General features: G+C 45.1%; 1 protein-coding gene across 1 annotated transcript in view; it reads right to left on the minus strand.

Moving 5' to 3' along the window:
• Nucleotides 1-3,590: 3,590 nt before the first annotated feature.
• Kcnk10 (potassium two pore domain channel subfamily K member 10) overlaps nt 3,591-21,443 on the minus strand; it is a 125,795-nt gene continuing 107,942 nt past the window's right edge. The window contains exons 5-7 of the mRNA XM_048799525.1: nt 16,894-17,080; nt 11,451-11,593; nt 3,591-9,683 (exon numbers count right to left, since the gene is read on the minus strand). Coding sequence (XP_048655482.1) covers nt 9,063-9,683; nt 11,451-11,593; nt 16,894-17,080 — 951 coding nt within the window. The 3' untranslated portion in view covers nt 3,591-9,062. The remainder of the gene's footprint in view (nt 9,684-11,450; nt 11,594-16,893; nt 17,081-21,443) is intronic.

Raw genomic sequence — 21,443 nt, forward strand, 5'->3', positions numbered from 1 at the left:
CACTAGTAGAAATAATGGAATGGTCCATTACTTTTCTTCTTTCTATGGATTCAAAACAACTAAAGAACAGAATGTTCTTTAAGGCATAGATGAATGTTCCACATAAAATATTGAAATGCATAGCCATAAACTGTGCTAGCATTATATGTATTTCCATTCCCTTACATTTGCAACTGGTGCTGTTGGTTTCAGGAAAAGAATTCTCCAAGGTTCTTCATTAGAAAATAAATTCATACTTACTGAGAGGTCCTGTAGTTGTTCTTTGCCTCAGGCATTTGCAAATAATTCAAAAGGGCCATTGATGTGAGCAGTTTACAGATAAGAACATAGATTATTGCGTTGGGAAATACTTAAAATGTTATCACATTATGAGTGAAGGAAAATCCTTATGTATCCAGAATGATTTCAAATAACAAATAATACAAAAATGAAGAGTATAACGATCTTTAAAATTCATTATAATAAACAGGATTCTTCCATGTAGGTTGTGTGAGAAAATTTCTTGTTTTGCTTTTGAACTCTTCTAATGACATTTTCTTTACAAGAACAGCTAGCTCATCAAAACCTAGAAATAGGGGCTGAGGTTGTGGCTCAGCGGCAGAGCGCTTGCCTCGCACACGTGAGGCACTGGGTTCAATCCTCAGTGCCATAAAAAAATAAATAAACAAAATAAAGATATGTATAACTAAAATAAATTGATTTTGAATTTGAAATATTTCACAGAAAGACAGTGGCTGGATGCTGACCTGTGTGCCATCTCAAATTCATACGGTCATCTCGAAGTTGGAATTGTTTTGTTCCAAGGGTGTTTACATCATTCTGGCTCCAAGGTCGAGGCAAGTTCATGGAAGCAGCCTGGTAAAAGTGGCCCTTGTGGTCAGTGTTCTGACTGCAGAAATGATCCGAGGTGCTGTTTGCTGGACAGCACCCCTTGTCTGAGACTCCCCTCACATGCTGCATCTTTCTCACCTTCCCTCCAGCTCACCCACCCCATATTTGAGCTCTCTTCTTTTTCTCTAACTCTCTGCAGAGCCCCTTTGCTGAAGACCAAAGGTTTGGATTTGCTGTTTATTCAGCGAATATCTTTTGAGCTCCTATCATGTGCTGTGCTCTGTGCTAGGCCAATGAAAACGATGGGGGGGGCGCGGGGGGGGGGCAGGGCAGTGCTATCTCCCTCTAGAAGTTCCCAATATGGGAAAGATGGGCAATGAGAAAAGCAGAGTGACTGTTGTTGCCAGCAGATCATTGAAAAGCCATCTGCTCTAGTCCTGGAGCACCAGAGAGGCTTCTAGAAAGTTTACCCTCATGGCACAGTGGTCAAGAAACAGAGCACATGTGAGTCCCCTTCAGGGACTCTTGGAACTATTAGAAAGGAACTGAAGGGCCACATGGCCCATGGAGTAGCTAGGACAGGGCCCAGAGAGACACTGTTCATGACCACATTCCTGTGGGGTTAAGCAGAAAGTGCTTTCTAATAAAATTGTAATATTTAGGTACTTCTGAATTCTCCAAGAAATGCATATTTACTATCATTTTGGAAAATTCTTTTCATATTCAACAAAAGGTATCAGATCACCTTGCCTGTGTCCTCTAAGTGACTAATGTTATTTGAGTCTAAATACTGTATTCTTAGGAGAGACTGAGATCAGAAAGGCAAGTGGTATCTTGATACTATTTTGAAAATAACTCTGACCTCATGGACCCTTGAAAGAATCTCAAGGATGTATAAGGGCTTTCAGACCATATTTTGAGAACTTCTAACTGGGAGTATGATCTTAAAAGGTATTCTAAGAATGCACCTGGATTAACGGGGGAAGGAATTCTGTGATTGATGATTGATGTCTACCTTGGGCATAGAAGTAAGAAATGGTGGCACACTTGCCATGTATTTGACGTCCCCACGAAGCATAATTTCATATGCAGCGCATCAACATTCCAACTCACTCTGTCATAATAAGATTGGCTTGTAAATAAACATTCTATTAGCTATATATAGATGAGAGCTGTTCTTCAAAGCAGGCATCTTTCCACAGTCTAGTTGTTTCAACAACTATCAATAATGAAAATTTTAGAGTTCTTTGTAAACACAAATTAAACTCATTATGTTGCAGGCACACTTGGCTTTATTAAAATAATACTTAGATGTTGGATAAGTTACTTATGCCATCAGCCTTGGCTCCAGATGATTTCCAAGTCGTAAAAAAAAAAAAAATAAATCTGCATTGAAAGATGCAAATATATTATCAACGAGGGCATTAAAATTATTCACCAATAAATCAATGGTCTGTATAGTGTCAGGACCTGTTCAGTGCTGAGGATGGAAATGAAAGACACATTCCCTGACCTGAGGAATTTATAATCTTCATAGCAGAAAGAAAAATACCAGTTTAAATCCCACCTAATTCGCACTCCAGTCAAGGGGCGCTGGGGCTGTGTTGAAGGCAACTGACTCACTCTGAAGAAATGGGAAGAGCAAGAAGCAGCTTCTACTGTGTCCCAAAGCACTTGAATGAGCTGGGTGGTAGAATAGGAAAGGGGCCACAGAAGTGGTCAGGACTTCCAAAAGTGACAGTGGGGGGCAAAGACCTGGAGATAGAAGAAATAATGGACCAATTGAGGAGTTTGCAAGTCATTCCAAATGGTGGTATCAGAGACGGGTGCATAATGAAACAGAAATTCATGCAGCGCCTGAGAGGTCAGTACTCTTGGCTTTTACCCTAAAGGCCAAAGAGATGCACTGACCTATTGGCAATTTGTAAAGATCACTTTGAGCTCCTAACATGTGCTCTCCATTGTGCCAAGACCAGGAAAACAATAAAAATATGAGCCAAATCTGTCCCTGATCAGCTCATGACCAGCAGTCTGATTGTATTAGCCAAGGCATTTGACCTTGCTCTAACTCACAGCCAAGAAGGTACCTTTGACATCATGGCACAAATTGGAGGGGAGAGACGATGAGGACAGGTCTGAAAGAACCCCATCACCTTTGCTGGAGAAGTGATCAAAGCAAATGTCTCATGAACTCCACGACCTAGTGAGACTCGGATTTGAAACTTGAGTTGGATAGAGGTTTCTCATTCTCTGAGTCTCAAAGTCTTTACCTACACGACGAAGGTACTCCATGTGTTCTTTCATTGGGAAGGCTAAATGAGATGTTTGTGACCTGCCTAGCGGAGTACCTCATACACAACAGGTGCTCAAAAGTGGTAGCTGTTTTATCTCTGCCCATTATTAATAAGCTTGTGGCTGACGAACAGACATAGCAATAGCAAAATCCAACACAACTAGAAAGAAAGTTCAGCACACAAGCAGCTGTTCCTGTCACAATGTCCAGTTTTTCACCTAGAACATGTGATTTATCATGATGGTACACCCCCGGCAACATGCAATCCAGTTCAAGGACAAATAAGGATATTAAAGTAAATGTGCAGCGACGATACTGGGTTATTGAAGATGTCTCTTCTAGGGGAGTTGGGGCTCCTCCTCCTCCCAGTGAGTCTCTGCTGATAACTGCATGTAAGGAGTGAGTTCAAGCTAGGACCGGGGCCTCACCTGTGCTGTCTGGCCAGCACACCTGTCCTGAGCAGAGCTCCCCGCCCAGCTATTGTGAACCACGCACAGCACCAGTGAGAGAAAGGAACACAGGAGAAGCATTAGATTGGATCTTCCAGAAGGTCTTTGTTGCAATTTTCTCCATCATTAAAAAAAAAAATACATCATCAAATAAAGACAATAGCAGCACAGCTTATTGAAATGACACAAGCCAATTTGCTTTTGTACTTTTCCTAAGAACATTATGAAATCCCCCCAACACACATTATCTGTAAAATGCCTCTTTTTTTTTTTTTTTTTAAGCACCATGAAATCCTACAAAGAGAAAACAGGTAAAACTCCACACATAGGTTTATCATCATTCATCACTGGGTCCCCTGCCTGTGACTCGCGACTGGGGTGGGAAAGGGGCTGGGGCTGGCACACTGGGTAGTTTGCATATCACTTCTAGGCACCACCGCTGCACCTCCTCCCTTGGAGCTCAGAACCCTGGTGGAGAAGGAGAGGTTTTGAAGTTATCCTCTGCAGCACAGGCCCACTGGCTCCTGGGGGCAGGAGTCCTGTGAAGGAATTTTTGTTGTTGTTTTCCAATGCATGGGGAACTATTTGAGATTTTTTACTTAAGAACCAAGAACCCAAAGGAGATTCTAAATCTCTGGCACCTGTGAAAATGAAATCATTCTCACTAAAACCAGACACGTCTCTCATTTCTTCTGCATGCCCCTGCATTAATGTCTGTGACCACAGACTGTCTTGGAAGGGCCCAGGTTTACATGGAGCATGGTCAGGTCTGCCAAGAATGCCAGCTATCACACAGGGCAGGGTGCACAGGAGCCATATAACCAGCATGCTATTTCAAAGTTTCCATATTGCAGAATTAACATGCCAAATTAGGGTGACTTTTGCTTCAGAGAATTGCATTTTTCTTTTAAAGGCTATTACTAACTAGCCCTTAAGCTTCCTCTGCTCATTCAGCCACTGGCTTTGCACCCCACAGCATCATAACAGTGAGGAAGAAAACCCCCACTAAAAATCTTGGCAGAACACAAGAAGCAGGGATGTGGGGTGCAATGTAGACATTCTGCCTTTCTTCTCTTAGAGGGCTCTGCGTGTTTGTCGTCCTGTACCCTCCCTGTGGTCCCTGAACCGTGATACACATGGGGTGCTTCACATTCTTACCTGATCCAGCAAGTCCAAACCTGCCCCACCCACACCCTGGCCCTCCACATGGTCACTGATTCCCTAAACAAGCAGGCAGACATGTGGCCTTCACTTAGCCAGGAAATAACATCATCTCAGAGGGAGACCAGGGGGCGGGTTGATAATGTTTAGCACAACGAAGACTTTCAACATGGAATAGTCCCCACAGAACTCAAAATAGCCATTTCCTGTGTGTGTGTGTGTGTGTGTATAAGAGAGAGAGAGAGAGACATGAAAGTACATGAATTCATGAAGTAATCAAAGGGATAATTTTAGTACAACTGTCTGCAAATAGCAAGGCTTAAAATTCTTTAACTAGTCTTAACACCATGCAAAAAATGCCCGTGTAGCATATAACCCCCCCACCCCCGCCGCCCCCGGGTGACAGTATGCCACTGAGCTATAGGGGAAGGTAGAGAGATACTACACAGGGCATAATCTAAATTTGGACACCAGTCTCTGAAATACATCTGGTCTCCATCTATCACCCAGAAAACACAATCCAAAAGGGCAGGAGACTAAGTTCTCACCTTCCCTTAGAATGGATGAGACCATTAGTCAGTATTCATAAATCCAACTCGCAACTTTCTTAATTGGCTCACAGACAGGGTGTGTGGGGGGGAATGTTTTGTGAGAGAACTGCAGAACAAAAAGGGCCCTTGATGACTGTCTGCGCCCCACTCCCCTGAGGTGCCGATGTGGTACAGGAACTGATGTGCCCACAGTGACAGGCTGTGTTGTGGAGCACAGTAGTCCCAGGCACCCCATACACTATACAACCCTACCCCAAAATGGCACCTTTCTGAAATCACTACTGGGCTAGGACCAAATATCAAGTTGCATTGGTCTCCCCAAACTGTCCCTTGGCTCTCAGCAGTAAACCGCCACATAAGTTTTGAAGGAAACACTGAGTACCCAAGTGCCATGTCAGCTGAGAAACACGGCCACCCACTGAAGATGCCAAACATGCTCTTCCCGTGTACAAGGTGAAGGTGTTGATTAGGGGTTTGTGGTGGGGCAGGGGTGCAGACTGAAGGGCCCATGGTGCCGATGCACCATACAGAACATGTGGCAGGTTTGCACTATGGCGTGTGCTCCGTGGGCTATCCAGCCCCATCTCAAGAAAGGTAACATTCAAGTAACTTCTAGATCACTGACTCCTCAAATCTTAATGGGAGGAATCCAACCTCTTATTCCCTCTGACCTGCTCCTTTGAGAACAGAGTTTTCCAAACATGCCCATGGGAATTTAATGGATCAATCTCCACAGAGGTGGTCTCTGGGGTGATTTGGCAGGGCCTGGTACCCATCGTACACAGGGAAGGGGTTCTATCAAAGGTTCCCAGGCTCCCAACTCAAGGCAATTTTTGATTTTCTGTGTTGCTGAGATTGGACTCTTTGGGGAAACATCTATGCACATGCCAACACACGCACCTGTTCCATTTGGTAGAGAATGCAGCTTGGTGCTTTGAACTGTTTTATTCCTGCTATGTATGCGGGGTTCCTGCAAAGTAGGCAAATAAAGTGCAAAGAGTACCTTCAAAGGGCATCTGTGACAGTACAGAAAAAGTGCCATATACAGTATTTTCAAAACCAAACCATAACAGCACACAGTAGGTGTCTTCAAGGGCAACCCTTTAGGCCTTTTGTGTAAAACACAAAGACCTCATGCCCTCTCAGGGGTAAAGATTATTCCACCTCTTCCCCTCATCTCTGTAAACTGTGTTCATGAGACTTGAAGAATACATGTATACACAAACACACACAACACACACACATACTCACAAGAGTGCACAAAAGACATTGTAGCAAAGTTGAAAGCAGACTTTGGTCATACTTTTGAATACCAGCTCTACTGCCTTCTTGCTGTGTGCCCTTGGGTAAGTTACTTAGCTTTCCTGAGCCTCCATGTCCTCATGTATAATGGTTTGCAAATACTTCATGTGTGGTGTAGTGAAGTTTCAGTAAGCTAACAACCATAAAGTGCCTGATTCAGTATCTGGCCCACAGAAGACACGGGATAAATGACAGGGGGGAGCCTCTTTGCCAGATCTGGCTGTAGGGCCTGAAATTTTAACACACAAAGAGGTACCGAGGTACTATGGGGTAGAAACCCAAATAAATGAGATCCACGGGTAGGTTGATTGGGAAACATAAACTTGTCAGAATAAGGAAGTTCCAGTTATCTGCCAACTCCTTATAGCACACTGGGCCTGGCTGGACTGAGTCCCATGGTAAAAACCACATCCACACCTGCACACACACAGATCCCTGAGCATCTGCTCAGTACCATGAGAACAGTAAAGGTCTCCCCATCGATGATCCTTATTTGGCTCTTTCTCAAAAGCAATGCCAGAACTTTAACTAGAGCCTAAAGGTTTGGGGCTGGGCCAGGGGGACTGTGTGTGCTGCAGGCAGGGAGAGCCGTGCACGTGTGGGAAAGAGGCAGGGATGGATCTTCAGTGGTACCGACAGTCAAGACTGCCCTGGGCATGATTTTCCCCTGAAAGTCGGAAGTGCTAGACGGTTTCTGTACGTCTCCATTTGTGTCGAGTGATCATTTGGAAAGTCCACTTTATGGAGTAGTTATATAAAATCCCATTAAAAAACCCCCAAGGGTGTCACTGTGCCTGGAAGGCTCACGACCAGCAACTTCCTGAAGTTTTCCAGGCCCACGTGTGGCCCAAACGACTAACTTGAACCAGTAGGACAGCCAGCCAATTACGACACAGACTGAGGCACACGCAGAATAATGACCTCATGTATATTTTTCCCTTTCTGATTAAAAAAAAAAATCTATTTAAGATCATCCTCTCAAAACCTGTGACTAGCCATTTCTCCACTTTGCTTGGCTGAAAGTTCTAGCCTGGGGAACAATCGTTACTTTTCACACGTTGGTCATAGTTTGCCTTGAAACGATCAGTAGAGCGTTGCCATTTTAGTGAAAAAAACAGACATGAGATAAAGAAACAAGCAAAGAGAAAAGAAGCCAGGCTTCCAGAACAAAGGAACAGCCAAACATAAAAATGAACAAAATACTTTAAATGTTTCCTTTAAGTATTACTTTTTAAATGACATTAATGGCACTTAACTGCAAGCAATTAAAACATTTCAATCTTACTATGCAGGGGGTGGTTGAGGGATCATTTTTCCTTGTGTTTGGAAGTAGCAAGATTGGGTCTCAAGACTATGTCTACCCTAAGACACCCAAAGGGACAAGAAGCCCTGAGATGGAAAGATGCCATGGTCCTCTTCGGTACGTCTCAGAAATGCAGGATGTCTATTTTTATAAAAATTGAGAATCAGCTAGACAGAACAGCAAGCCACTGGCATCATGCAAGGCAATAGTTTTGGTATTTTCCCCCCTCTTATCAAAACGAGTTATCACTGAAGTCCCCATAGAAAAGTGAACGTCGACATCTCAAAATCAGTTCATTTTCACCATCACACCCACCGAGGAAAGCGCACGATTCGCTGGTAAACCATGCAGTAGTTGAGACTGAGTCTCCACCAATGCAGCCAGGTGCACTCGGGCGACCCGCCCCTGTGAGAAGGACACTACTCAGTGGGCTTCTGTCAGCGGATAAGGTGATCTCCACAGTGTGATGGGTTTGTGGTTGTTTTTTTTTTTTTCTTTTGTAATGAGAAAAAGCAATTGCACCTTTTAATACGTGTGCTCTGATCCACTTCCAACAAATTCCAGGTGCTCTCGGGTCCCACGGACATTCATTTGGAGCTCAGAAAGAGTAGGTATTACGCACGGAATGGTTTGTATCAAAATTCAAGCTCAGAGCACATGCCAAAATGTCAACTCTAAACCTAGTTGCAGTTAGTTCCCAGCTCACCAGCGAACAGCGCCCCCCACCACCGTGTGACATATCACGGATGGTAAGTTGAGGAAACCTAAAAGACACAACTGCTCCTGTCGGAGGCTGGCCTAAGGAACAGCTGCCCTTGTCTAGTGTTGTGCCAGGGCAGCGCTGCACGGTGGTACTGCATCCACCTTCCCACCTATGGTGGAACTTGCCACGTGCACCTGCTTGCTGTGTGCAGGAGCGCACGCCCCCGGTGTGTCCTGCAGCTGCTATCTGAAATGAACCTCTTGTTCTTTGACTCATTTTGGCAGAGCAAGCTTTCAGTCGTTTATGGCACAGTGAAATATATTCTTCAATGCTATGTAATTTTGGACTAACAAGAAGTCTGTTTAAGGCACGTGTCTCAGTGTGAATATATATATATATATATATATATATTAAAAAAAAAAAAGAAAAGACCACACAATGCTTAGTCCAAGTCCAACATCTTTGACGTTTAGTTTCTGTCTTCAAGTAGCGAGTTGTTCTCAAGCTCCCTGTCTTTGGTGTCTGTGGGTACCATTCCGTTCTCCAGCTCAGCCTGAGGCTGGATGCACTCGGTCAGCATGGCTGTGCTGGAGTTGTCTGAGTTACACATCTTTTCTGTCTCCTCCTCCTTCTTCTCTTCATCCAGAGAGTAATTCCGGAAGGTCTTGTAGATTTTCTGAACATCCTCAGGCAAGGTCTTTTTGAGGTCTTTGTTTTTCCTCTTGGTGAGTTTGGACGTGGACCCGAACTTGTTGATGATGTTGTCCTCAGAGGCCCCTTGTCCGTGCTTATTGAGCTGCTCCGACCCCTTAAGGCGCAGGTTGTTGGGCCGGTTGTTGATGCTCTCCTGGGACGAGGCCTTGAAGCGGCCGCTGTCCAGGGCGGCGAAGACGGAGCGTTTTTCTGGAGACAGCATGTCCAGCGAGTGGGCCCGCTGGTCCAGGCCCAGGCGCCGGCGCTCCATGCTGCGGATGGTGGCTGCCCGCTGCAGCTTGTCGTGGATCTCCACGCTGAGGCGCCGCCTGGTCTCCCGGAACTCGGCCGTCACGTTGGCCTTCCACTCGGCTGCGTGGGCCTTGATCTCACCGACCTGGCCAAGAGACAGAAGAGCATCAACCCGCTGAGAAATTCCAAGCATATGCCCAGGGAAAGGGACCAAATACAACTTCTGCCATAGTCCTTTTTGCCACCCAAATGCCCACCACAAATTGGCTAGAGACTAAAGTGGCTCTAGGAGGCACATGGGGAGAATCCAAAGGACGCCTGAGACTGGGAGATGGTGGCTGAGTAAGAGGTGACAGCATTTTGGAGGAGAGGCTGATATATGGGGTTCTAGTCATGTCTCCCAACTTTTAAAAAATTATATGGCCTCCTTCCTCGCACATAAGCAAAGGTGATCAAATCTAACTCTCTTTACCCAAAATAAGGAAATGTGCCTAACTCAGTCCTGGACCCAAAAAAAGGTGCTGAGCAAGACCTTTATCCTTCCCTGTCCTTCCAATATCTATATCTGGGTAAGATGAGAAACTCATCCCAGTTTGCCTGGGACTGTCCTGGTTTTAAAACAGAAAGTTCCTATGTCCTAGGAACCTCCAAGGTCCTGGGGAAAATGTGATAGTTGGTTCTGACCCTATATTTGGTCAATGCATAGGCTTCCAGGCTTGCCCTGGCCGAAGAAGACCCTCCTGGGCAAATGGTGACCAAATTTCCCTGTTCAGGGTACAGGAAAGGGGACCTGTTTTGCCAACGTCCACAGAACCTATATTCTTAGAAAGTGAAGTTTTGCCAGAGGATCAGCACCCAAATTTCTTGGCCTTTCATCAACAGGGCAGACGGTACTTGTCCCGTCCTTCCCTATAGAGATAAGTGACTCAAATTTTTGCATTTAGGAAAGTCAATATTTATGTCATTCCCTCCTCTTTGGTTAGCTGATCAGTTAGCCATCTGGGGAATCAGACTGCATTGACAGTGTTTATGCAGCCAGGAAAAGGAACATGTGGGCCCAGGAAGGAGAGGGGAACTTTCTCCTTCAGCATCTTTCTCCTGGGGCCCTTTATGTAGAAGGAGGACAACAGTTCCCCTTAAAGGCACCATCCCTCTCTTGCTCTGTCTTTTCTTCTCTCTCCCTTCTTTCATTTAGCTCTTTCTTTCTCCTCCATTTGTCCTGCTTTCTTATTTCTTTTCCTCTGCTCCTAGAGAACTACATGATTTTTTTTAAAGCCACAAAATTCATCTTTCCTTTTCTCACTTATGTGTGGGTTCTCACATAAATTTACAGGAGTAAAGACTGTGCCCGTGGCCATAGGGATAAATCTGTCTCTGTGGGTCCAACAACTGGGGCAGACACAAAAGACAAATGAAAGGGGACAGCTGGTTCCACTTCCCCATGGCAGGCCACTGTTGGACAACTTTGGTCTCATAGAAAATGGACCCAGAGACACCTGGGCTGCACTCCCACACCGACCTGAGCCCTGAAGGACAGGTCAGCTCTCCTAGGCTCCTTATGAGTCTGATTTGCTGAAAAGGGACAACTGCACATCTCCCTCTGCCTGAGTCTGCTTTAATTTACTTTTTTCCCCCCTTTTCATTTACCTTTTTTTAAAAAATCAGTTGTTGTTTACAAGAATCCCTAGGGTTCATGGACTGGTAAGGAATCACCATATTTTCTCAGTTGCCAAAAGAAGGTTCTCGAAATAATGGCTCTTCTAGTCAATTTGAGGTAAAGATTCAAAACTGGAAAGCCTTATGAGACCTGCCTGGAGCCAAGGACCCTCTAACCCACAGAGAGGAGGCAGTTCCTGATAGCAGCTAATCTGATGTCAGGAATACTTGTAGTTTGGAAAGGGGGGGGGCCTACCTCTTCTTTTGTCTTTTTGGATAGAACCCGCAGCCAGTCTCCAATCATACTGAGGACAGCTGCAAAGTAGGCAAGGCCGACCAGGATCCAAAACCACACTAGGGGCTTATACCACTCCCGGTAATTGATGCCAGCGTTTCCCCCTGAAAACAATCAAGCGTTACTTTAGCCATCATCTAGCATTTGGTCTTTGCAGAACAAACGTATCCAGCCCATGCAGCAGAGATGCTCTGACACCATCATATGACACTCAGCAGTTGAGCTTGCTGTATAACCGAAGGACAGCTGTGGGTCCCTTCCCCAGGACAGCCTGACTTGGGTCTCAACTTTGATTCTTGATCACCAACCTTAATACCTGTAGCAGACAAATGTCAGCGGCCAACTTGACCCTCCTCTTCTCCACCTGAGCATGGAGGATGAATGACTTCAGCCTAAGGCACCTCAGCCCAGACACAGTTGTCATTCTTTTCTTTTACACTTCTCTAAATTTATTTTAATAAAAATCAAATAATTCTCAAATGATCCCAGGTGGTTTTGAACTCTTAGAACCATTTCCATCTGAAGTGCACATGAATCTACCAAGAGATGGGTGGAATTAGGCACCATGGCCTTGCAGAGGCTTTGATCTTCGAATTAGCGATTTAATGCTAAGAGATGGTGTTTACATGATGCTAATCCAAAGGGTCAATTAGGCTGAGCAATTAGAATCATCATAAACTCAAACTAAAAGGGACCTGTGAGGCCAGCTAGTCCAATCCCTTTATTTTATAAATAAGGATTACAGTTAAAAATCCATCAAACCCAATTGGCCAGGTGCCTGATGGTATTGACTAGCTGTTTCATTGAAAGAACAAGTCATTTATTCCAAATAATTAGCCCATTTATTCCAGCCTTCCTGCAAGCACTGTTGAGGGCAGCCATGCAAAACAGGCTCCAAGCCCAGCCCACTCTCCTAAGGAAGTGAGGAAGCTCAGTGGAATGACTGACAGCAGCCTGGTTCTCACTCTCGGCAGCACTGTTACCCAACAAAGCAGGCAAGAGCTGTTTCCAAGGTGACAGGTACTAGCAGTATGTTAGGAATTACAGTATTAGGTGATGAGTGATTGCTAGGCTTTCCAATTGTCTCCTTTGTGACCACATCTATCACCACCTACAGGTGGTCAGACACTAGGCCCTGTGGTTCTTCTAAACCCGCTCAGACCCACACCGCAACGCAGCCAGAAAGGGATTGACAGCTACTGCGGAAGCACATGGCAGGAGGAGGGAAGGAGATATGGGAAGCAAACCTCCGGAACAGCAAGCTTTCTTTTATTCTGCAGTGAAGTCTACCCATCAGGCACAGGAGGGCTGACTTTCTAAGTGTGGAAATGGCCCCCGGGTTACAGAAGGAGTCTGGGTTTTATAGTTTACAATAAGGTCTTGAATTAATCCTTGGAGATTGCGGATGTGCCGTTTGGACAGTCAGGGACCTAGTTGTTCAGGTTAAAATTTTAACTCAGGAAGGCAGTTGTAAAAAGTTTGAAACTCCTTGTCCCTGGGAAGGACTCACGACTCGGTGTTCACTGTTTATTGTCTTCCTCTGGACCCACTGGTACCTAAAGCTTCACTATTTGCTTTTCTCCTTCCAGGACTCGTCTGCAATGGGAGAGGGCAAAAGTCCAGGGCCCAGTGTTTCAGTATTCACCCACTCCCTTTAGGACCCATTGTGGTTGGGAAGGGGTGAATGTTTGCTTTTGCTGGAGGTGCTGGGGCTGAACCCGGGAAGGGGTGAAAGTTGGCTTTCTCCCTCAGGCCCATTGTTACTGGGAAAGGATGTACTGGGAGAGGTTTAATTTCCTCTCCCTCCTGCCAAGCTACACTGTCCCTCCATTTTCCCTAGGGGGTGGGGGCTGCCTTGTAGGAATATTATTTTCCATAACCCTTTAACTACCACCTCCTAAGGTGAGAAATTCACTGCCTCAGGGCTGTGTGTCCAGTCCCCGGTCAGCAGCTCTCCTCGCAGCTTTCTTTAGGATACAATCTGAGTTTCTATAACATTGAGTGATTTTTGAGGTTTCTTTTGTTTCTGTGCTAAAAAGCTATAGCTTTCTCCTTTGGGCTGAGAGTAAATATCTACCTTTCCGAGTCACTATTGCCCAACCCAGGGTGTCCCCAGAACAATGCAGGAACCACCCTTCCCAGATCCTTTCATCAGCTCAGTGGGAACTTGAAGTTTGGCGTGTGCTCCCAGTATGTCCCTGGGCTGTCCCAGAGTGGGTCAGCTACAAAATAAACCAGCTCATTCCTGGGTGGTGGAGGTTCTGATTACATGTGACCATGTCAGATCACTGCAACTCTCAACGATCAGTCGTGAATATTGTTTTCAGGATTGAGCCAGCTTCCCTGTCACTCTCAGAGTTACAGCTGGCCCTCCGAATCTACGCATTATGTATCCATGGGTTCTACCAAAAGTGGATCAAAAATATTTGGGGGAAAAAATTTGCATCTGACCTAAATACGTAGACCTTTTTCCTTTCATTATTCCCTAAACAATAGAGTATAACAATCATTACATGGCTTTTACTTTGTATTATGTATGGCAAGTCATTTAGAGATGTTTTACATGGCTTTTACATTGTATTATGTATGCCAAGTCATTTAGAGATGATTTAAAGCCTATGGAAAGGTGTGCATAGATGGAATGCAAATGCTATGCTGTTTTTATGAAAGGGACTGAAGCATCTGCAGTTAGCAACTGCAGGGGTCCTGGAGCCAATTCCTGTGGATGCAGAGATGACTGTATTCATGAAAGGATAGTGAGATGTGTGTTCTCCATATTGGTCTATGTAAGCCCTGGAAACTGGAACTTAGAAAGACCTGATTTAATGGCATTCAACACTGTGAATGATTAAGCACCTGTTCTGCAGAAACAAAGGAAATATGGCTCTGTAGTCACTGATAAGCAAGGACATTAAAACCGTGTGGATGCCCAGGACTGTGTAGGTTACACACATTGCTCAGTCCAAGTGGCTAGTAATTCATACCTGAAGAGCATCTGTATCAAAATCTCAACCCTCCTCAGGATCTGCTATTTGTGCCCTCAGGTTAACAGACTGAATTGAGCTAACTGCCTAGAGAGAAAGGTTCATCACAAATATTGATAATACATAGTCCTCGGGACAGCCCAGTGGTATCTGAAGCACAACCCATTGCAAATTATGCTTGGGGATACTTAAAATACTTTTGAAATACTTCTAAATTCCATCTGTCCTTACACAAATGTACTTTAGATTGGAACCTCAGATGAATTTTCCCATGTTCCAGCTATGGATGATGCTAAGAAATTATACTTAATACACCTACAATTGTTCCTGTTACTTTTCTCAGTTTCTCTGTGTAGTTTCTCTCCAAAGCTTAGGGCCTCTAGTCAGCAGTGCTTGAGCATTATGCACAAGGAAAGATTGCCAGGCTCCAGGCATTCTGTAATTTTTTTTTTTTTTTGTACTGAGGATTGAAGCTAGGGATGCTTAACCAGTGAGCCACATCCCCATTACACCAGTTTTGACCACTAAGCCATATCCTCAGCCCTGTTTAGTATTTTATTTAGAGATAGGGTCTTGTTGAGTTGCTTATCACCTTGCTAAATTGCTGAGGCTGGCTTTGAACTCAAGATCCTCCTGTCTCAGCCTCCCGAGCTGCTGGGATTACAAGTGTGTGCAACCACGCCCAGCCCCCAGACCCTTTTTTATTTTTTATTTTGAGACAAGGTCTTGCTAAATCGCTAACTGAAGCTGTTCTCAAACTTGCAACCCTCCTGCCTCAGCTTCCAGAGTCACTGGGATTACAGACATGCACCACTGCCCCCAGCTCTGTAAATAACTTTTAATCACTTTGACTTTGCTAATTCTTCACCTATAGCCCATAAAAAGGAAAGAGAGGAAAACACTACCATTTCTACAAAGTGGGCCTCAGTCTTCATCTGCACAGTTGGAGCTGTCAGTTATCTATGTCGTAAAATTAACATGGAGGCACCCATACTCCTGTTGACCAGCCTCCAACATTTCTTACCAGATTCCCATAGACTAGTTACCCATCCTCCTTACATTCACTACACCACATGGAGAATTCAAGGCACTGATGGGAACACACACCAGACAAAGTACAGCCTGCCTGGGAGCTCAGCCTCCAAAATGTGAAGGCTGCTGCTGACCAGGAACTGATCAAAGAAACATGCACGCACGCGCGCGCGCACACACACACACACTCATACACACACACACACACACACACACTCTGCCCAACCATTTCGAACTTATGATGGCACTGTTTGATCAAAGCATTCAATTCTTGAAGTAGAAAATGATCAATTGTTGGGCTGGGGTTGGGGCTCAGTGGTAGAGTGCTTGCCTAGCATGTGTGAGGCACTGGGTTCAATTCCCAGCGCCACGTATAAATAAATGAATGAAATAAAGAGGTCCATCAACAAATAAAAAAAATTTTGAAAAGAAAAGAAAATGATCAATTGTCTAAACATCTAGAACCATACCTACAAGGAAGAAGGAGGAGGTGGAATAGAAGCCTCCTGGTATTCCTGCCTTCCTACCACACCTTGGGAAAGCACTACGAAGCCAAGTCTTGATTCATTTTTAAACTCCCCATCCCTGGGTGAAATTCATGGTGGTTTTCTTTCACTCCCTCAAATGTAGTTCATTAACTTCTATTTTTACAATGAAGATTAAGGAATAAATTATGCTCCCTCTAGACAGTGCTTATCTCCCAGCCCTAAATCTTGCACCTGAGCATACCCAGAACGACTTCTCCAGAGGCAGCGGTTCTCATGTCAGTATCAGGAAGCTCAGCCTGCAGGTCACTCCATGCTAACTTCTCTCAAATTTCATATTTGCCTTGTGAAAATACAGCCTTCATGAGTTGATTCAAGCTCCCTTAACAACACTGATAGGACCTAGATTCCTGAGAAATTCATTCTGCTCTTGCATAATTCATATATGGGCACTAAGCATCCCAAGAAGAAGGAGGCTGACTTTCTTTTCTTCTGCCGCCAAGTGTGGTGGTGCTTGCCTATAATCCCAGTGGCTCGGGAGGCTGAAGCAGGAGGATCATGAGTTCAAAGCCAGCCTCAGCAAAAGCGAGGTGCTAAGCAACTCAGTGAGACCCTGTCTCTTAATAAAATACAAAAAAAAGGGCTGGGGATGTGACTCAGTGATTAAGAGCCCCTGATTTCAATCCCTGGTACCCACCTCCCACCACCCCCCCCCCAAAAAAAAACCCTCTGTTCTTTACATCACATAGGACAAAGGGGTTTGAAAAGAACCTGTGCCCAGCAGTGGTGACATGGAATCATTTTCATTGGCTTCTCCGCAAATATCCGCTGTTGTGATTTTAAAAAACACAGATGATTTTTTCCCACCAGGACCCCAGTGACTGGGATGCCCAGGGTGCTTACCTGCCACAAAATCACCAAATCCCACCGTGGTCAGAGTGACCACCACAAAATAAATGGATTCCAAGGCCGTCCATCCCTCGATATATTTAAAAATGACAGCAGGGATCGTCACAAACACAACACAGCCAGCCAAGATGAACAGGATGGTTGAGATGACCCGGATCTTGGTCTGACTCACTTGCTTTTTCTAGGAAGAGCAAAGGAGAAATACCGATAGGCAAGTCAGTGGCTTCACCCTGGATTCAGAAGACAGATGCACAGGTCAGTGGCTTTTAAGCTTTCTTCAATCATAGGCTGCTCTGAGGGAAGCTGGTGAAAGCTGCGGTCTCTCTCCTAGAAAAACACACAAGTTTTCAGGTGATCCAGGAGGATCTGAGGCTCCTCAAAATTGACGCCTTTTTTGCACACCAGGTCACGCTTAGTTCACACTTTGAATTCTCCTTTCATGATCCTACAGTTGCAACCCAGATACTGATTCTCTCTTCCTCACTAGTGCAAACACAGTTCTTTCTCGAGAAAGCCTTGCTGCCATGCCTCATGGGGCATCACTGACCCCTCCCTCAGGGAGAAAGGGGGAGGGGGATGGAGCTCTTTCCACACTGGCAGTGATGGATTACGTCTAGTTTTCCTGACTAGTTTTTCAAAGAATATGCTGGGGGAAAGAAAGACCTGATTGGCTTATGAGAGGTAATGGGACAGTCACCAACATTCTTCACCAAAAAAAAAAAAAAAAAATGGAATCAGGCCCACTACGTGTTTGAATGAAAGGGAAAACATAGCCACATCCATCCTCATTTGTGACAACTCAGGCCAAGCACTGGTGTTTTTGCAACCTCTTTCCCCACACGGAGGCTGTACACTTATCACACACTTTTGTTTTAAAAATAATTGTTTGAGCTGGTGCTGCGTCCTTCGTGTATGTTGGCCCAGAAGAAACAGGACAGGGCTCAGAATGACAGGGTCACTGTCTAAAGGGGCAGAAGGAGCTTCAGCTCATGGCACCTTTTGAAAGAGTCAGCAGTTTGGTGGCAAACATACTTTTAAGAATGGGAATTAGACTGACATGGGGGGCAAAGGACTCATGCCAGGGGGTGAGAGGTAGACAGACAGACAGCATCACTGGGAAGCACCTCCATGCGCCCAGAACACAGTGCGGCGTTTTGGTGGAATGACCCTCCGGGTCTTTTCCAGACTCTCAGAAATGGTGCTGAAGATTGTCATCAGGGGTCCTTGGAACCACACGCTGTCATAAATAAATGAAATATATGTTTAATGGGTGCATAAAGAAAATGTGATGTATATATACACAATGGAGCTTTATTCAGTCATAAAAAGGAGTGAAATTATGTCATCTGCTGGAAAATGGATGGAACTTGAGAGCATCATGTTAAGCAAAACGAGCCAGACTCAGAGAGGACTGTGTGTCTGCTCTCACAAGTGACGCTAGAGAGAGAAAAAAAAAAAAAAAGATGAAGGGGGATCTCATGAAATTAGAAGGAGACCAGAAGAGGAGAGGAAGAGGGAGGGGGAGGGAAAGGGAAGACACTGGGACACTGGGGAATGGAATTGACCAAGTTCATGTTACATGCGTATCTGAATATATCACAATGAATCCCACCATTACGTACAATTATAATGTTCCAAGAAGAAATAAATTTTAAAAAGAAATGTATGTTCAATACCAGAGTGCATGGTCTGTCTATATTGCCTAAATTGATTTTAGGAAAAGCAACTGCACTTGGAGCTATCGACACAGGAAATCTTTATCACACCGTCTGCCTCCTATTCATGGCCTTCTGGTGAGTCAGAAGGCCAAGAACCACAGAGCAGAGAAAGCTTGCACATTCAGGTACTTCACTTTACTGATGCAGAATGAGTGCCCACAGGGGTTAGGGGACTTGCATGAATATGCTGCTGCTACAGAGAGACAGAGCTAAGATTAGAATTCTGGTGGAGCTAACCCTCAGTCTGGTGCACAAAGATGGAAACAGTTTTCCAAGTTATTCAGCAACTCGGCAAACCAAGCCAAGCTGGGCTCCCTCGCACGGGACACCAGACTCACTCACACTGAAGAGCAGGCCACCCCGAGCCCCTTCTGGGAAGGAAGACTGAGAGTAAGAACTAGCCACTGGATGATCCGTCCAGGAAAGTCAAAGAAGTATACAAAGGAGTCATGCGCTTGGACTCCTGGCAGGGTGCTCAGTCTATCAAATGGGATCTGTACTCTTCCACTGCCCCCTCCTCATCTCCTCAAAAAAGCCACACTAGAAAAAAAAATCACAATCTGTTGATGTTGTTGGAACTGCATATGAAAATATCAATTTTTTTCCACACATGAAAGAATCGTGACGAGATGAATTACCTGAGCACCATATGGAATGTTCTGCCCTCTCATGAATTTCCATATCAGATACTAAGGCAGGGCTTTGTGAGGGCAGCTGAGCCCCTCTGGGGACCCAGGAACTTATTAGGCTAGTTTTGTTTGTAAACATGCAGGCAAAGTTCAAAGCCCAAAAGGAGGCTGCACTGTAGATCATTAAGCTCATCTAATTGCTGGCAACGGGAACATCAACGTCTCCCCTTCTATAAATCGCCCTCCTCAAACGCATAATGAAATTAAAGTGAATTAAATGTTTGTGAGACGCTTGTTAAGTCATCAATTAGGATGTGAGTGCAATTGCAAGCTAAATGAGGTTGAGATTGGCAAAGAAGGGCTTGAAGCGCACAGGAAGCTGACGATCTGCCCGGGCTTCCTCAGATAGGCCAGGGAACGACAGTGACTGGCCGGAATGGGTTTGATTGGAGGAAGAGAAAGTGTCACCAAGGCTAGATAGATGCTGGTGTCTTGATTGCAGTGTCTACTGGAGAATTGTCAGCAAGGTGAACACTTCTCTGCTCACCACCCGAGCCAACCAGTGTGTCCCTGGGCTGCTTCTCCCAGGTACCCAAGGGTGATGCTCAGAAAATGCTTGGAGCATTTTAATTATCTGGGGTATTTTAAATGTCTTCATGTTTGAGTCCGCTTTTTCACTGCTGGGACCCAAAGACCCAACAAGAACAACTTAGAAGAGGAAAAGTTTATTTTGGCTCACAGTTCCAGAGGGTCAGTCCGTGGTCTCCTGACCCTTGCTCTGGGCCAGAACAAGGTGAGGCAGAACAGAACATCATGGCAGAAGGGTGTGGCAGAGAAAAACAGCTCAGAACATGACAAGACAGGAAGCAGAGAGCTCAACTCACCAGGGACAAAATGTAAACCCCAAAGGCACATCCCCAGTGACCTGCTTCCTCCAGTCACACCCTGCCTGCCTACAGCTACCACCATAGAGTAAATCCATACCAGTGGATTAATCCGCCGATTTGGTGACAGCTCTCATAACGTGATCATTTCACCCCTGGACATTCTTGCATGGTCTCACACGTGGGCTTTTGGGGAACACCTCATATCTAAACCATAACAAGAAATAAATATCTCACACCTGTGTAGATGCATGAAAATATGTGTTTTCCCGTACTTCATTATAAAAAGATAATGTGAGGAATGTTCCCTCATATCTGACTGAAGAGAATCTCTGTGGAGCTTCAGGAGGTCCATGTTGGTTGTGCCTTCCTGGATCATTATCTTCTATAAGTACCTCCTTTTGGGAAGTCCTCATTCTTCCCTGGTCTGTCAGTGCCAACTCCACATTCGGCTCTCGGACACTCTCAGCTCACCATTCTGGAAGCTTTTGTATTTGTCTTTCAATTTATTTCCCCCTCACTTTTTAGCATCCTTCTAAAACTGCTCAGAATTGAAGTCAATGCCTGGGACATCAGGAACCAGCTGCAGAGGACCCCTGAGAGACACGGCCGTGCGTGTCCTCTCTGCCTCCCCCAGCCCCGAGGCCCAAGCCACTTACTAACAGAGCAGGGCTCCCCCCGCACAGTTGCTAAGCAAAACCATGCTGCTCGTTTAACAGTAAGCAGAGCATCCCACAGAACTCTCAGGAGCCCAGATCTAAGAGAGCTAAGGTGTCCTCGGGCGACCATCTTTGTTGTCTGGGTTTGGTATGATATTCAGGCAGATGCGACAGGCTCCTTGTCTCCTGCTGCCCCAATCTTGTCCTCACACACTTTGTTGATTTGGTTAGAGCAGATGATGGGTTCTTTCCTGCTCCCTGCACAAATAATACAGAGCAAAACCACCTCCCATGCCTGACCTACGCTGGCTGTAGGCATTTTGAAGAACTCAAAATCCATCTCCGGGAGAGTTTATTTAGTTGGCAAAAAATTATATATGTAATTATCCCAAGGAGCAAATGACCAGCACTCAGAGGTCCCCTTGGAGAGAGGGATGTAAACATGGACAACTCAAGCTGTGTTTACTCGTTCAGACCTCAGAGGGCTGAGCCACACGGCCAATTATCACCGAGCACAATTCCCTGCCTGTTTGTGTTGACTTACCCGTTTTATTTTAAAGAGCACAAATATATCTGTTCCTTTGTGGGCTCTTTTTTTTTTTTCATTTGATTTGTACTCTTCTCTAGTACTTTCCCCTCTTCGCATCTTTGTGG

This window comes from Marmota marmota, unplaced genomic scaffold (genome assembly GCF_001458135.2).
Source record: "Marmota marmota marmota unplaced genomic scaffold, marMar, whole genome shotgun sequence".
In the NCBI taxonomy this organism is placed as follows: Eukaryota; Metazoa; Chordata; class Mammalia; order Rodentia; family Sciuridae; genus Marmota; species Marmota marmota.